Here is an 18,293-nt window from a genome sequence, read left to right on the forward strand (position 1 = left end):
GCAAATCTAAATAAACCTCTTTAATTGAGATGTTGCACGAATGAGCTCAATTGAATCCTACCAAGAGAGCCAAAATTTAAGCTTGTAATATTGAAATACTACCTAAAAACTAAAAAATAACACAAAAAATTAATAGGTATTAAAAAGAGAATGACAAAAATAGCGGCAAACTTAAATTTTATTCCATTCCTATTTCAATTCTTATTCTCATTCTTATATTTTTATTCCTCCAAAACAAACACCACTTAAATCTCAATATCTTAAACAGTACCATAATTGCTAATCAAATCAAACACCAATAAAGAGTATCAAACAAATCAATCCCAATAAAGAAATTTCCTATAATAATTTTAAACCATGAAATTGGTGGTATTTTTGATAATTCCACCTCTAAACTCAACCTAAGCCCAATCCAGCAGCCCAATTTCTATTATGTGGCCCATGTTCCCCATATGGAGCTAAACTCTCATAGAGAAGCAAAACCTCTTGTCTCTGTATCGCCGTCTTCCTCTCTCTTGCTCCCCTCGTCTTGCAGAGAAGACCAGAGGTATGTTTAGCTCTACTCGTATGTGTTCACCTTGAGTTTGGTATATCTTCTTTAACTGTGATCGCACTCTAATGTGTCATAACTTTGATTTTTTTTTCTTTCTTTTTTTCGTTGTTTCGATTTATTTTGAACTGTTTATTGGGGTTTATGACGCTGTGAAGTAGAGGGTTTTATCTCTCTCTCTCTCTCTCTCTCTCTCTCTCTCTCTCTCTCCCTCTTTTGTTTTTTATACTTTGTTCAAGTTTTGTTGTAATTTTTTTTTTGAGTTTTGAAGATTTAGCTTCTACAACAACAGTAATTTTGAAATCAAATCAGTACTTTGTGGTTGTTCAAAAAAAAAAAAAAATAGTCAGTAATTTGTAGGTTCATGGTAATGAATTCAATTCTTTATCTTTTGAATTTTATTATTGTGTGGATGATAACAAGTGCTTTTATCAGACTCGTCATTTTCATTTGAAATTGTAACTGAAACTGAAACTAAAAATCAATAGATTTCGACCCAACAGATAAACAAAAAAAGATGATATATGTGTTTTTTGACCCATTGCTAAGATTTGAAATCTTTGTTTTCTTTCTACATCTGATTTGATTCTTACTCACAGTAGGCATTAATTAATATTCTCCATCTGTTTTAGAACTTTTCAAATCTGATTATTTTGTTTTAGACCTGAAATTCCCGAGTTTCTTCTCTGTTTCGGGTCTTGTTCTTATGTTCCTCCTTGAAATTACATATAGCCTTCACCTTATTACCCACCTAATTTATTATATAAGAAAGTACTTAATTATACATTAGTTAACTTATATGTGTTATTCTGTTAATTATTAATTAGTTCATATATTTTTCTTTGGAAGGCTACATAGCGTAAAAGTCCACGTTTCCTTAGGCTTAAAACCCTAAACCCTGCTCTTTTCCACCCCACGCTGCAAAACCCTACGTCTTGATATCTTCTTAACACTTCGGGAAACAATGGTTGTGAAGAGAAAGAGGAATGATTCTGGAGGTGGAGATGAAGAGGAACTCGAGGCAAAGCAGTTTACAAAGAAAGAGATACTACCATCTACGATAAAAAACAAGGATAAGAGATCAGAGGTTCACGCCAAGCTTAAGCAGCAGAAGAAACTTGAGAAGCGAAAGAAAGTTAAGGCTCGTGATGCTGCCATTTCCCGTGCTTTGGAGCTGGGCGAGGAGGTTTGTTGTATTTATATATTTTTGAGATATGTACCTATGGGTTGGTTGCTTAGCCTTATTAATGTAATTTTTTTTACTCTTTTGAATTGTTTCAATTTGATTTTTTCAGCCTCCAGCGAAGAAGATCCCTCGGACTATTGAGAACACAAGGGAAGTTGATGAGACAGTATGCATGGCAGATGATGAAGAGGTTAACCCTTTTTCTTATTATGGTTTTATGCTTTTTATCTGTTTGTGGGAAAATTCAAGTCATAAGTTTAATCGGTTGAAACTGCACAAAAGTTAGAGATGAAATAATATTTTGATCATTTTCTTTTGAACAAGTTTTTGTTGGCTTTACTTTGTCTATTTTAAAATTGGTGAAGAGAATCGATTGAATCCATTTGCAGTTATATGCTGGAATTGATGCCGATGAGTTTAGTTCAACTTTAAAGCGTGAAACTACTCCAAAGATATTAATCACCACATGTCGTTTCCATTCTTCGGTATCCCTTGCTTTTTTTTTTTTTTTGTCCGTTTCTTACCATACTTTGATTTTGTTTGTTGCTCTTATTCTCTAATATGTTTAGGTTTTATTGGTATATGTTTGGTTTGTAGAGAGGTCCTGCTTTCATATCTGAACTACTCTCGGTGATTCCAAATGCACATTATTACAAGAGAGGAACCTATGACTTGAAAAAGGTGTTGATCTCTATATCTTCTTGAATGTGATGAACGACGAGTTAAAAAGATATTTACATTAATATTTCTTTGTACATTTGGGTTGCAGATTGTAGAATATGCTAATAAGAAGGAATTCACTTCTATTATCGTTGTCCATACCAATCGAAGGGAGCCGGGTTGGTAGTGTTGTCTAAATTGTTTGATGTTCATATTTACCATCTAGTTTTGAGGGTCATCTTATAATACTTTTATTGTCAAGATCTAACAGTCGTTTCTCTTGATCATCTATAGATGCTCTCCTATTCATTAACTTACCCGAAGGTCCTACTGCTCATTTCAAACTATCCAATCTTGTTTTACGCAAGGATATCAAGGTACTAACTACCATGTTTTACGTATAGAACAGAAACATTCCATTATTTTTAGGCACTAGTACATGAAATAAATATGCACAAATCAATATATTCATTTGAGACCAGCAAAAATAACGATGCACTTCAATTTGGTCGGGTAGCATGAAGTTACACTTACATGATTACATTGATGAATGCATAAGAGCAGTGGAAACTTTGTCTAAATTTTATACATATTTCATCGTTTACTGCTTGAGCTTTAAGCTGTGTTATGATTAATGAGAACCAGATTTAATGGTTAGTCATATGGCCATTCTATTAAAATTGGAAGAACATTTGAGATTTAAGGATTTTAAGCTCTCATACCATTGTTGGTTTCCCATGTTAAGCTCAATTTTCTTTTCTTTATACTGCTGGAAGGTAATTTATGAAGGAACAACAACGAACTAGTATTACTTAGTGTTAAGCCTTTTACTTTTTATTGTGCTTGCAGAATCATGGAAATCCAACAAGCCACGAGCCCGAGCTTGTGCTGACTAACTTTACAACTCGTTTGGGTCATCGTATTGGAAGGTTGCATTCCTTACTGCTCATTTTATTATGCTTTAGTAATCATATGAGATTTATCCGTTACTCCAAAATTGAGATGCAGCTTTATGGTATACATTTAATGTAATCTTTCCTTTACCTAGTATAATGATCATTATGAATATTCTTTAAAAATAAAAGGTAAAAGGAAACGACTTTACTAATTTTAAGATTTAATTTCAGTATAATTTATTCATGTAAATTTTAAATCTGTATTGGTCACCAACCTTTATCTTCTAATGCGATACTTTGGTAATGCATTTTCTTCAGATTGATCCAATCAATTTTTCCACAAGAGCCTAATTTCCGTGGTCGAAGAGTCGTTACTTTTCACAATCAGCGAGACTTTATTTTTTTCCGACATCATAGGTGTGTCTCTATTCTGAATAATGAGTAATCCCAACCAGAAGAATAGGTTTCCTTATAAGTTAAAAATTTCTGACGGTGTATTATTGCCCAGGTACATTTTTGATTCAAAAGAAACTAAGCAGGCTGATTCGAAAGGTAAGTCAAAGGATGCTAAGGGTGAGGTCCCTCAACAGAAAGTAATTGCTCGTCTTCAGGTCAGTACAAGGAACAATGATCATCTACTTTTGGCGATTATTATCAAGAATCGTGTTTTAGTGTGTAATGTTATTGGCCATATAGATATGCTGCTTATTTTTCTTGGAGCTTATATGATTTATAATTGTTGATGCAATGCATTATCATCTTATCATACACACAGGAGTGTGGACCTCGTTTCACCTTAAAGTTAACCAGCCTGCAGCATGGAACATTTGATACCAAAGGTGGCGAATACGAGTGGGTTCACAAGGTATTCTGCTTAAGCCAATTTCTTTTTGACTTCCTCTTTTGGTTTGGTTTATTCAACTTTTGGTCTGACCCTTCTACTCCTTGTTGAATATTAGCCGGAAATGGACACCAGCCGAAGGAGATTTTTCTTATGATTTGGTTTGGAATGTTGCTTTCAAAGTATTTGTGGTGAAATGGCGGACGGAACTAAGGTGAAGTTCCATCATGTTGCTGGAGCATTTTTGACTTAAGAGATTTATATATTTATGTAGTTCCATTGACTGGTTGGTTAGTATAGTTATGTATGGAATAGTGGAAAAAATAAAACATGATTTTTTCCCCTTTACGAACTATAATGATCTTCATCTATTTCAATTTTTTTTTTGTGCATTTATATTATACACGTCTTTTGATATGAGAGGATACTTTCTTGAGGCCATGAGGGCGAATCAAGAGAATGATGCCTCCAAATATAGAAGCTTACAGAAATTAATCAATGGTTATAGTGATCCTAGCTGAGTAGTCCGATACATAGAAGATTAACACCAACTAAAAATGTGGTTAAGGACCACCCTCTTTTGTAAGAACTTGCCTAATTTTCTTCCCACATTCGAAGGGTCCTTTTGACACACTCGCAAAAGTTGACATCTTTAGGGCATTGAAATCTGTATATTATGGTAGGAGTACAAAAATAAAATGCAGGTCCAAGCTTGAAGAAAACAAAACATACTTGAGGTCCTTGTTAGTTTTACTCTTGAAGCTGAGTAGAGAGATGTGAACCAGCTGAAGGATTGCAGGGTCGGTCAAGGACAAAGGTAAGACTGTTGATCTGGTGTTGGTTGCCCACGACCAAGAAAATTAGTGGAAGAGAAACCACACCCGAAGGTGGAAGACATCTGTTTTCCATAGTATTTGGTTTGACTTATTTTGAAATTGCAAAGTAGGAAGCAGTAGTGAATATTAATTGAATATCCACAACCACTTGAGGCTAGCTCAAGTGGTTATAGGAGAGTGCGTGTGTTGAAAGTCCTGAATTCGAGTCTCAAGTTATGCATTGTAATATATATGCTTAAATAATAATAAAAAAAAATATCCACAACAATTGAATAGTTACAAGGATAGGTACTCTTCAGTGCTCACAACAAATAATTATTTCTAAATGAATAAAAGAATTCTTGTTCCAAAAAAAAAAAAGGAGAGAATTATTTATAAAAAAAATTAAATTTTAAGGAAATCAATTTCGAAGCTCTTGACAATTAAGGGAAATATTAAGTTCTGTAATGTTGATGCCAGAAGTGTCTAAATATTAAATATGCTATCGTTTTGGATTTATTAAACTTGATTAGTGAATTGGTTAGTTAGTTAGAAAGTTAGTTAGGTGGTTGGATGTTGGTTAGTTAGTTGGTTTGTGTGTTTGTTTCTTTTGTAATTCCAGTCGGTATCTAAGCTGTTAAACACTTTGTATCATTTCAGTTTCTGATGAATAATAGTTATGTTGATTCAATTTTCTTCTCTTTCTCTCTTTCTTTCTTACTTTGTTTTCAGCTCACTCGAGCTAATATGGTATCAGAGCTAGCAAGCTCTTCTTCCTGATTTGGATCTGGTTTGTTGTTGATCTGTCATGGCACAAGGTGGAGGAAATCAAGCACGAGGAGGAGTTCATACTCGTGCTAATCGTGGATCTGAAAACAATTCTAATGACTCGAACATGTTCTCTGTCCTCGGAGAAAATTCTTGATCGACCAATGCTAATGATCTGTCGAATTCATATTTTCTCTCCAATTGCGATAGTCCTGGTATTGTTCTTGTTCCTAAAATCCTCAAAGGGAGTGAGAATTACAGTACCTGGAGAAGAGAAATAAGATTAAATTCGTCAATGGAAAGCTTCCACAACTTGATGAGGATCATGAAAACTACGATAGCTGGTATAAATGCAATAACACTGTCATTTCTTGAATACTTCATGCTATCTCCAATGAAATCGCAGATAGCATAATGTATCATGACAATGCTGTTGAAATATGGACTGAACTACATGAGAGATTCAATGAGAAGAATGCACCTCGAATCTTTGAAGCTAAAAAGACAATGCAGAGTCTTACTCAAGGATCGAACTTTGTGACTACCTACTATACTCGATTGAAGGCTCTGTGGGATCAGATCAGGGAATTTAGACCACAACCTGCATGTACATGTGGTGCAATGAGAATTATTTAGGAATATCAGGAAGAAGATCGATTGCTGGAATTTTTAGTTGGTTTGAATGATTCGTATAGCTTTGTCAGATCTCAAATCTTGATGTGTGATCCTCTTCCAAGTGTGAATAAGGCTTATGCTGCTATGGTTCAAGAAGAGAGGCAAAGAGGATTAAGAAGTTGATTTAGCAACTCATCTGACTTGGATAAATCCAGATCGAGCAATGCTGGACAGTTTGCTGGAGCTGTTCAACCATTTCGATCGAAGTACAATTGTACTCACTGTGGTATGAATGGAAACTCGATTGAAAGATGTTACAAACTCAATGGATATCCCCCTGGTTACAAACTTCATGGCAGATTCCCCAACCGTGATGCCAAGGGACCCTAGGCAAGTTTGTTGGTGTTAATTTCTCTGGTGCTAATGAAGGAAAATTTGAGGAAATGCCACTGGAAAGAGACCTTGTCTCTAGCTTGTCAAGTGTTCAATGTCAAAAGCTTATGGCATTACATGTACGGAAAACCAATGAGATAAGCAACAATAGTGCTCCCAATACCTCTGATGAACAACCTGTGGTTTCCCATTTTTCTAGTAAGAATTCTTTTGTTCCTAAAGATAGTTGGATCATAGATACTGGAGCTACACATCATGTGTGTTCTGATATTTCTTTGTTTAAAACCACTCATACTGATCCAAATTTAAGAACTGTTCTCTTACCTAATGGTCTGCATACTAAAGTCTTTTGTCTTGGAACAATTAATTTGACATTTGATCTTGTTCTTGAAAATTTTCTTTATGTGCCTAGTTTCAAGTGCAATTTGCTATATGTTAATTCACTAACAGCTACAACTGATTGCACTTTCTCTTTTTCTAATGAAAAATGTGTCATCCAGGACACTTTGAAGACCAAGGTGATTGGGATGGGTAGGAAAATTGGCAACTTGTATTACCTGCATTGTAATCAAACCAGAAATAAGCAAATGCTTCTGTTCTTTCTTCCATTTCTGATTCCAAAGTTACTTATGACACTGTATGGCATTACAGATTAGGTCATCCATCTTGTATAAAGACTCATCTTTTGAATAAAGCTTTAAAATTTCATGCCAATTCAGATTCTTTATTTCATTGCTCCATTTGTCATTATGCAAAACAAAGAAAGTTGCCATTCATTTCTGATCACAATATTACTGAAGGTTATTTTGATCTTATTCATATTCACATTTGGGGTCCATATAACACCAAGACCACAGAGGGATGCAAGTACTTTATCACCATTATTGATGATTGTTCCAGATACACTTGGATCAATCTAATCAATAAAATTATAATGCCAAAGTGCTATTCCTCAATTCATAAAACTTGTTCAAAACCAGTTTAACAAAACCATAAAAGCTGTTAGGTCTGACAATACCAAGGAGTTGCAATTTAAGGATCTTTTAATGATCTAGGGATTATTCATTATCAGTCCTGTGTTCAAAGACCCCAGCGAAATTCTGTTGTTGAAAGAAAACATTAGCATTTGCTCAATGTTGCTAGAGCATTGCTGTTTCAGTCACATATACCACTGGTTTATTGGGGAGATTGTGTTGCTACTGCAGCATATCTCATTAACAGAACTCCTACACCAAACCTAAAGAACAAGTCACCCTTTGACATACTATATTCCAAGCCACCAGCCTATGAGCATTTAAAAGCTTTTGGATGCCTTGCCTATGCATCCACTCTAAGCCAGTCTAGATCAAAATTTGCTCCTAGGTCTGTTCCTTGTGTTTTTCTTAGGTATCCTATTGGCATGAAGGCTTATAAACTTCTTGATTTGAATACAAACATGACATTCATTTCCAGAGATGTCTACTTCTATGAACATATCTTTCCTTTTGTTCATACTGATGTGTTTCCCTCTGGACATGAATCTTTCTTTTTTGATTTTTCTCATACAACTGAGCCTAATAATTCACAGGATGTAGGTACATCCTCACCTGTTTCTGAACCTAATATTCCTAGTTCTTCTAATGCTATTCCCACTCATAATGTTCCTCATTCTACAAGAACAGGAAGACAAATCAATAAACCTTCCTATCTTAATGAATACCACTGTTATTTGGCCACTAACAACTCTGCTATTTTTTCTTAGGCATCTTTTGTCACTGGTCATCCCTTGTCTCAGGCTCTTAGTTATCACAGGTTGTCACCAGGCTACAAAGCTACTGTTCTTGCTATTTCAAGCCACTTTGAACCAACCACTTTCAGTCAATCCCATGGAATCCCTGTATGGGACAATGCTATGGATACAGAAATAGAAGCATTGGAGAAAAATCACACTTGGATTGTAGTCTCTCTACTGCTGATCAACATGTAATTGGCTGCAAATGGGTCTATAGGATCAAAATCAATGCTGATGGGAGTGTGGAGAGATTTAAGGTCAGGTTGGTTGCCAAGGGATACAACCAGCATGAGGGGATTGATTATACAGACACATTTTCTCCAGTAACTAAGTTAGTTACCGTCAAATTGGTTGTGTCCTTTGTAGCAATCAAAGGTTGGCATCTACATCAACTAGATGTCAACAATGCTTTCTTACATTGTGACCTCCATGAAAATGTGTATGCGTCTCTACCTCAAGGGTATAGACCTACGGGGGAGTTGCCACCAAATGCAGTATGCAAACTGGAAAAATCATTGTATGGTTTGAAGCAAGCTTCAAGACAATGGTTTGCCAAGTTCTCAAGTGCTTTAATAGAAGAAGGATTTCATCATTCAGCCATAGATCACTCCCTATTCATCAAGCACTTTAATGAAAATTTCATTTTCCTACTGGTTTATGTGGATGGATGATGTCATCCCGGCCAGCAACAACTTGGATGAACTTGAAGCATTAAAAGTCAGATTGCATGCTCGATTTCAGCTCAAGGATTTGGGAAAATGAAGATATTTCATGGGGTAAGAAGTTCATGATCAGATAAAGGTATCTTTGTTTCCCAAAGATCTTATGCATTACAAGTGTTAGAAGATTTTGGGTATTTAGGGAGTAAGCCTATGAATACACCAATAAAAGCCAATCTCAAACTTAGCCTAGATGAAAAAGAGAAGTTAGCTGATCCTACACTGTACAGAAAGATTATTGGGAAACTTCAGTACCTAACAATCACTAGACCATACATTTCCTACTCAGTGAACAAACTGAGTCAGTTTTTATCCACACCTCGAGTCACACATATGCATGCAGCTCAAAGAGTTCTACAATATGTTAAAAGCTGTCCTGGACAAGGAATCGTCTTTGTTGCCAACACAAAAGTCAAATTACATGCCTACACTGACTCAGATTGGGCAGCATGCCCAGATACAAGGAGATCAACTACTAGTTTCTGTATCTTTATTGGATCATCTATCATCTCATAGAAAAGTAAGAAGCAACACACGATTTCAAGGTCTTTTGCAGAAGCAGAATATAGAGGAATGGCTAACACCACTTGTGAAGTGGTTTGGCTTCTATCTGTTTTGAAAGAATTGAAGGTTGAACATGAAGGGCCTGCTCTATTATACTGTGATAACAACTCTGCCCAACACATAGCAGCTAATTTAGTGTTCCACGAGAGAACAAAACACAGAAATCGACTGTCATTTGGTGAGGAAAAAGGTTCAACAAGGCATCATCAAGACAGTTCATGTTTCCACAAAAGATCAAATCGCTGATATTCTAACTAAACCTCTCTTTTCTAATCAATTCAACATTTTCAAAGAAAAGATGGGATTGAAAGACATCTATAATCTATCCCCATCTTGAGGGGGAGTATTAAACTTGATTAGTGAATTGGTTGGTTAGTTAGTTAGTTGGTTTGTGTGTTTGTTTCTCTTGTAATCTCAGCTAGTATATAAGCTGTCAAACACTTTGTATCATTTCAGTTTCTGATGAATAATAGTTCTGTTGATTCAATTTTCTTCTTCTTCTTCTTTTTCTTTCTCTCTTTCTTTCTTACTCTATTTTCAGCTCACTCGAGCTAATAGGATTGGAACTCGTCTTCAATCTCCAATAAGATCATCATACTTGTTAAGACCATAGTAAGAATTTTCAATTAGGGAAGAAAGTAGGTTATCTTTCTTGGATTGTGATAATACTTATTATATCCAATGCTTTTTTGGAAGGGAATTGTATTTGATACGTCTCTAAAAAGATATTTATATTTTAAATTATTAATCGTAAAATTAATTGAGAATATCATAAATTTAAGAATATACATTATTAATTAAATAAAGGTAATTTTTTTAAATGATCTATTTATTTAAGAGATTTTCACATAAAATATTATTTTTGACTTTTAATTTCAACATTTATATTGTCAAAGTAAAAAAAATAATATTAAAATAATATAATTAACATGAAGACAACAATTTGTATTTTCATAAATAAAAAAAAGAGGAAATTACACTCTACACTCTTTTTATATTGTCCTCTTTTATTTTTACCCTCTTTTTTAAAATCTATCATTTTTATCTCTTTTTTTAAACATTATACCAATTTTGTCCCTGTCACTTCAAGATACTCTCTATGTGACTCTCTTATGTTAGGGTATTTTGGGTACAATACACATAAAAAGAAGTATATTTCAAATAAATATAAAAATAGAGGTAAATTTGATTAATTGATTAATAAAAGTAGTATTTTTCAACTTACCAAAAAAAAAAAAAAAAAACTGTTGAATAATTCTCCACTTAAGCCATTAATTTGGGCTCATTGCAATTACAACTTAAAATGAGCTTCCCTCACTGTCACCTATCTAAATGATATCTGTAAAAGGGAGAATTTTCATAAATGTAGAAAAATAAATTAAAATTTACTTTTATATGACATAATAAAATAATATTTGAAAATATAGGATCATAACATAATTACTATTTAAAATATTAGATAACCAGAACATATATAAATCAAATTACGATAAAAATTGCCTAATTTTTTCAACCAAACCTCTTTTCCAAAACGATCTCTTTTGATTCTCTTCAAAAACATAAACTTAGTTGGCGTTTTGTAATACTTTTTTAATCAGTTTTCTGTTTTTAAAAGTAGAAAAGTGAAAATATTTTTCAAAAATATATTCTATAAAATTGTTTTTACTTTTCAATTTTATAATTAGAAATCAAAATTTTAAAAACAAAAAAATCACTTTCAATATTTTTTTAAATAGTTTTTTTTTTCTTAATCAATCTTTTAGATTACAACCCCGGACCCAAATCTCCTCCCTACGGCCCTGGCACTAAACCCGGCTTTTGGCTTGAACCCGAATCCGACCCCGGACCTAGACGCGACTTAAATAAAATCAAAAAATAAAAATAAAATTGAACTTTACAGAACACACTTTTGTTTTATGTTTTTAAAATTGAAAAACAAAAGTGGTTACAGAACGCATTTTTGTTTTTTAAAAATAAATTTTTTAAAAACAATAATTTTACTTTCATTTTGTGATTAAAAAATTAAAAAACAAAAGTGTTATCAAACGACACCTTAATTTTTTTTTCTTGCGGTTCTTCCACAAATTCTCAATCGACTACTGTCGACAACCTTAAACTAGCAAATTCACCATCCTTGAGTCACTGTCAATTGTCTTCCTTAGCTCCGGTGGCTTCGCTAGGTTCTAATTAACTGTCGATCATCTTCTCTGACACCAGCTACCTGCAATTGCATCAAGATCGACAACAAATCAAAAGCATTCAATACATGAAACGAAGAAAACTCATAAAACATCAAAACAAAGCACTCAAGTCACGAACAAATTCAACGCTAAATCTCCAAACTCATCAAGACAGGTATATTCAACCTACTATAAAAATTATATATAATCATAATGATATAATAAACTAAGATCTCTTAGAATATATATATATCATCTGAAAATTGAATTAGAATTAAAAAAAATTTAATTTCAATATATATATACAAATATTGAAAAATATTCTAAATATATCAATAAATCAAATCCGGTTAAATTAATAATTGAAAGGGAAAAAAATAAGAACATTGTTATGAACAAACTTAAATTAATGATGCATTCCTATATATAACAATAATAGAAAATCGATTACAAACATAAGAATACAAAAGTAAAACATCAACCATAAATAACAAAATTAGAACCAGAACAAGTTCTACTTTCAAATAAACTAACTACGAAACCAATTTTAAATGTAACAACTGAAACAATGAAATGAAACAAATATAAATACATATTAAAGAAATCGGTTCCAGTGATCAATTCATACAGAAGTACTAATCTTAATTTTCTTTTTTAAAATGCAGGAATAGAATAAATCATGTGTGTGATCAAGTATGAGAGCCAATGTACAGACAATACAAGTTATGATGACTACAATATGACTAGAATACTAATTCCAACTAATTCTTCACTAGAGAATTGGTTGAGCTGATAAAAACCGAGATAAAATGCAACAGAAACAACATTAATATATCCTACCAGATTTCACTAAGAAAAATACTAATGAAGCTACTAAGTGGCAACTCCCTCATAATCTATACTGAGCTCTGAAAGACACAAACACTAGTAACTGATTCTCCATTATGCATCACAACAATATAACATACAACTACACAAACAATAGAGAATCCTTCATTCGAACAACAAATGTAAAAACAAAACAATACTGTTGAAGAACCAGTTCCACAAATACACAACTAACCATTCAACCAACAATCTGAGAATGAAGGAGAGGATTCAACTGAGTACAATCAGAAAGAAAGCTCTCCAGACATGTTCAAAATATTTAGAGAAGTTGCTAATTTTATAATAGAGAAAACAAATGAAGCAACTAAAACAAAAAGGGATGAAGAAATGGAGATTATCACATATTATTGTTGAGATTTTATGCCCTAAATAAAATCTAATTTTATTGTAATCTTATTTACTTTCAATAAAGAAAAGAAATTATTGCTTGACCTTGTCATATGCTTTGTTCACATGTTTTATACATGATTATATGTTTAATATATATGTTCTATTAAATTTTGAACATATAGTTATTCATAATTAAAGTGATGTCATCACAGTGGAAATGATTCTATGTTTAATGTATATGTTCTATTAAATTTCGAACATATAGTTATTCATAATTAAAGCGATGTCATCACAGTAGAAAATAATTGTGATTATATGCTTCAAATTATTATGTCCTATGATTTATCAGCGCACTAGATTTACACTGACGTGATAATCAATGATAAGGTTTACTTACACTTGGATAAGTAGAATGTCTTATTCAAGGGATTAGTAAAGTAAACTAGGATTGGATGTATCAGCTATATATCGGACTTGACCGATATTAATAGTAGAAAAGATATTATGAACTTACCGTTATATCTTTTTTAAGTCAATATCACTTAGTTGATCATAGATAATTTGATCTCAATTCTAAGATGGTTAAACTTTAGCTTAAATATATTGCACGAGTTCTTTGAATTGTTTGTTTCCAGCTTACTGTAGAACCAGCCCAATACTTACATCTTAGGAACTCGATAGTGCAATGAGTGGGAGTGTTAATCATAGATATAGACATCTATAACTTTTATGTCTATTAGAAGTAAAACGATAGTTTCTTTAGAGTTTAGCTTTACGCAATAAAAGATGGATGCCTCATTTTAGTAATTATATTAATTTTTTGAAATATTATTTAGAAGTAGCTAAGTATTTTAAGAATAAAGTACATTGAAGTGTAATTTTGTCCCTACTCAATCAAACCTTCTATAGAGAATCAATGATTATTGTGATTGAAATAATAGATAAATTCATAGCGTATCTATAATTGGTGTATATTCTAAATCTATAGTGGAGTCAGGAAGAATTAATAAGTTAGGAATTTTACTCAGTAAATTTCAAAATTTACTTTTTATGAGTTTGGTTACGTAGGCGAATGTTCCCCACATTGTCTGAGTTAATATCATCTTATAGACTCAACTAGTTGATTTAATAAGTCAATTAGAATTTTAAAATAAACTATGTGTTATAAATATTAATAATTATGTGGATGTCCAAATCTTTTATTTATTACCATTAATTGTAATCAACATTCCTCTTTTTCTTAGTTTCTTAATATTTCACTCTTGTATTTGTATAAATAGGGGTTCACCCCATTGGAATAAACAACTCAGAAATTCTCATTCACTTTCTCTTTCTCTCTTCATCTTCTTCTTCTTTCTTCTCATCTATTTTATATTATGTTATATTATTTTATAACACGTTATCAGCACGAGTCTCTGCCCAAGCTTCAAGCATGAGTCTCTGCCCAAGCTTTAAGCATGAGTCTCTGCCTAAGATCCAATGTAAGTATTTTGTTAAAGTTCTTGAATTGTTTCAAAGTCACGATACACTAAATATATATTTATATATATACTCATCTGACTGAAACAATTTCAAGAATCTTTTTTTTTTATTTTATTTTTATCTATATATCTATATATTATATATGTATGCATATGCTTTTATATGTTTATTATTGATTTCATATATATATATATATTATGTTCTTATCATTTATAATATTTAAAATATATGTGTGTCAATGATGTGATAGAGAAAATCTGTATAAAATATTGCATATATCCTGAAGATTATGCGTCATCGATAAAATATTGCATATATCCTGAAGATTATGCGTCCTCAATAAAAACTTGCATATATCCTGAAGATTATGCAAACGTAATATTCATTATATAGTTGATGGATATATAATGAAAGAGATGAATACATATTTATATATATGTTCTTGTATTCTTTGAGGACAATGAAAAGTAATCTAATATCGATATAGATTTTGACAAACATTTTCTGAAGTAAATGTTTTATATTTGTCAAAAAAAAAAAAATGATTCTATTTATGTGAATACAACTAAAGAATCATTAAAAATGATTATTATTGATGCAATTTTATAGTGGGTTTTGAATACCTAAAAAGAATGTTAAGAAAATTGCATTGAAACATCAAAGTATAAGAATAACAATGAGCATGACTAATGTTATTTAAATACATGAGGCATGTATTTATTGTTCATCATTCCCTGAAGAGAATGATACGAATTGAATTTAACTACTTTTAAAGATTGTTCGTATTAGTCATGTTACTATACATTGTTATTACTTGCAATGTTGGAAATTATTGAATCTGACATATATTAAAGATTAAATTTTGCATATATCTTGGAGACTATGCAAAAATTACATTTATATATTCTTTGAAATATCATAAAAGAAATTGCTGAATAATTTCTTGGATGAACAAGTAATAAATTTTTAAGAAATTTATAATAATGCTCTACTTGTTCAACGTCATTCCCCGAAGTGAATGTAATGATTTTAAATAATCAATGGCATTGTTTGCTACTCAAATATTTCCAGAAGAAATTGGAAAAAATCAAAAGATGAAATACCACACACAATCAAAGTGCATAAAATCTATATATCATGTGTGGAATTGAATAATAGTAGTCGCGTACCTGTAGTACGGACACACTTATAATCAAGATAAAAGTATGTTTGATTATTGAATAGAATGTGAATTGTACAAATTTATTGTACATTTAGAATATTTAAATATCATTCCCTAAAGAGAATGAATAGACATGAAATTCTATTTCAAAGAATATAGATTTCACATATATTGGCAATGCCAAAAGCAAATTAATATATACATATTTTATTATTTCTTGAAATCAATAGTTTCAAACTATTGTTGGTACAAGATATGTATATATACAGTTACTATTTAATTCAGTTTGCATATTCCCAGAAGTGAATATATAACTTACTAATATTTGTTAGTGATCTAATATAATCAAAGTGATAAAGAATCACAAAATGATTATTTGAAAAGTTTCCTGAAGAAGTCTTACATACAATTGCTACTTGGAGTAGTAAAATATATTTGTATGTACCTAGATGTATAACTTTTATCTAGTTATGAAAGTAATAAGAAATAACTTATTATATGTACTGGTTGTACATTTAAATATATAATATATCAAGTCATGATAATTAGACTAATGAATAGTCTATTAATAAATTAGACGACTTGTTAAAAAGATACAAGGAAAAATGAATGATATATTATGGTTATATCTATTTGACCATTACAATAACATGATGAAGTTGTCATGTATCTTTAAATTATACACATCATTAAATTGATGATAGTGATTCCTGAAGAAATATAAAGTTTGATAAACACAATAGTGACTCTTGAAGAGTGTATATGTTTTGGAGAATAATATAATTATATTATTCGTGTATATAAAAATGAAACTTTTTATGATTACTTATATGTTGTAGTGATTTTACATTACCTTGTGAAAGTTTCATTGAAATACAAATTATAGTGAACCTGAAGTTCATGAATTGAGTTATTTTGACATGATCAATCATATGCAATAAATTGTCAAATGATTTGACTAAATTTTGTTGAAGAACCAGAAGATTCTTCTCATTATTAATTTATAAGGCTCAAAAGAAGAATGTGCATATATTTGTACATAGAAAATATTTAAATTATATTTCTTTAACAATCTTGAGCCATTGTTAGATTTTTATTGCATAGTTTCTTATCGATGTGATAAGATTATATTATCATGCATTTACAAAATGTGTAAATTTATGTATTTCTAATTATACACGTGTGACTCATTCTTAGAATTGAATTAAGTTCATAAGTATTGAACTTGAACCTGAAGTTTATTGAACCTGAAGTTCAATGTCATATAGTATATATGAGTTTAAATAAATATTGATTCATTGTGATATATTGAAATCCCTACAGGTATATTAATATTATTCGATATCACATATTTAAAAAATCTCTCGATCAGGGGGAGAGAAGCAGTTGGGATCGATGATTTTTTTTGAAAAATGATCCTTGCACAAAGTATATAAGAACAATATAGTTCAAAATGATAAATACCAACTGCAAATCAATATTATTCAAAGTTGAGTTAGAATGAGTTGAAAACGTCGGAAGCGTAAATGAACAATATAGAAATTATTAATAAATGTTCATTTGATTTATCCTGAAGTTGTTAAATATAGAGGTACTCATAAAGATACCTTAATGTTATAAAGTATTGATGATTAAAATGATAACCGTGATGAAAACGGTACTTGAAGAGACTCCCAAGAGAAGTTAGACATAACACATTTGATCATAATTGAATCCCTAAAGTGATTCTATATAGGTACCTATAAATGATAAACATATTTGAAAAATATGTAATTTAAAGAGATCTCTATAAATTATGTCAATATGGGAGGAAATTATCATTTATTGAAATTTTTGTCAACAATAAATATTGAATGTGTGCATATGCAATAAACTAACATGAGATAGCAAGGATCATGGTATTAGATTTGTCGAGAATTATCGACATACATTTTGTTTTTGGCCAAAATATTATGACGCAGTCCAAGCAAATTTACTCACATAAAGTGAAGTAAGACCTGTAGGGTGTGCAAATAAATATTTCTAATGAGAAATTTGCATATATGTATTTGTACATAATGAATTGTTGTACAAAGTTTGCATAGACATGAGATTGATTGAAGTAAGGCTTAAATATTGAAAAAATATAATCATGATTTGATTATAGCCTGGAATATATTTTATGAGGATTTATAAGCGTCACATAAATATTGCAACAAAAGTTATTCATTTGGAGCTCCTAATATAGTGAGAATTTGAAATAAGCCTTATCTAAAAATTCTAAAAGAATTTAATACATGTCTTAAGTGATATAAATTCTAAGTCGCGCGCACTATATGACAAAGATCTTTGTATGAAATAAAGACATGTAAGTAAATTATTGTTTGAAAAATATGTATGGTTGTCTATGCAGTATAAATACGTAAATTATACGTTGTGATAGACTCTTGAAGAGTTTTTGATTAATTGAAGAACAAACTTTTATTTCTTTTGT

General features: G+C 31.3%; 2 protein-coding genes across 2 annotated transcripts; both read left to right on the forward strand.

Annotated features, from left to right (window-relative positions):
- The first annotated feature begins 419 nt into the window (after positions 1-419).
- LOC115710192 (uncharacterized) lies at positions 420-4,514 on the forward strand. The gene is made up of 12 exons (XM_030638537.2): positions 420-547; positions 1,400-1,736; positions 1,846-1,926; positions 2,126-2,221; positions 2,334-2,417; positions 2,506-2,575; positions 2,691-2,773; positions 3,246-3,325; positions 3,611-3,709; positions 3,801-3,903; positions 4,068-4,157; positions 4,252-4,514. The coding sequence occupies exons 2-12, from the start codon at positions 1,515-1,517 to the stop codon at positions 4,288-4,290; spliced, it is 1,047 nt and encodes a 348-aa protein (XP_030494397.2). The 5' UTR covers positions 420-547; positions 1,400-1,514; the 3' UTR covers positions 4,291-4,514.
- A 4,853-nt stretch (positions 4,515-9,367) lies between these two features.
- LOC133036122 (uncharacterized mitochondrial protein AtMg00240-like) lies at positions 9,368-9,730 on the forward strand. The gene has a single exon (XM_061112614.1). The coding sequence runs from the start codon at positions 9,368-9,370 to the stop codon at positions 9,728-9,730; it is 363 nt and encodes a 120-aa protein (XP_060968597.1).
- Positions 9,731-18,293: the final 8,563 nt, after the last annotated feature.

The sequence above is a fragment of the Cannabis sativa genome, chromosome 3, assembly GCF_029168945.1.
Source record: "Cannabis sativa cultivar Pink pepper isolate KNU-18-1 chromosome 3, ASM2916894v1, whole genome shotgun sequence".
Classification (NCBI taxonomy): Eukaryota; Viridiplantae; Streptophyta; class Magnoliopsida; order Rosales; family Cannabaceae; genus Cannabis; species Cannabis sativa.

What these genes read in the sequence shown, in the direction of transcription:
- LOC115710192 (XM_030638537.2), top strand. Translation starts at nt 1,515, where the DNA reads ATGGTTGTGAAGAGAAAGAGGAATGATTCTGGAGGTGGAGATGAAGAG. An exon ending in CATGTCGTTTCCATTCTTCG is followed by an intron (nt 2,222 to 2,333) that starts GTATCCCTTGCT and finishes TTTGGTTTGTAG; the next exon opens with AGAGGTCCTGCTTTCATATC. An exon ending in TTTTACGCAAGGATATCAAG is followed by an intron (nt 2,774 to 3,245) that starts GTACTAACTACC and finishes TTGTGCTTGCAG; the next exon opens with AATCATGGAAATCCAACAAG.
- LOC133036122 (XM_061112614.1), top strand. Translation starts at nt 9,368, where the DNA reads ATGAATACACCAATAAAAGCCAATCTCAAACTTAGCCTAGATGAAAAA.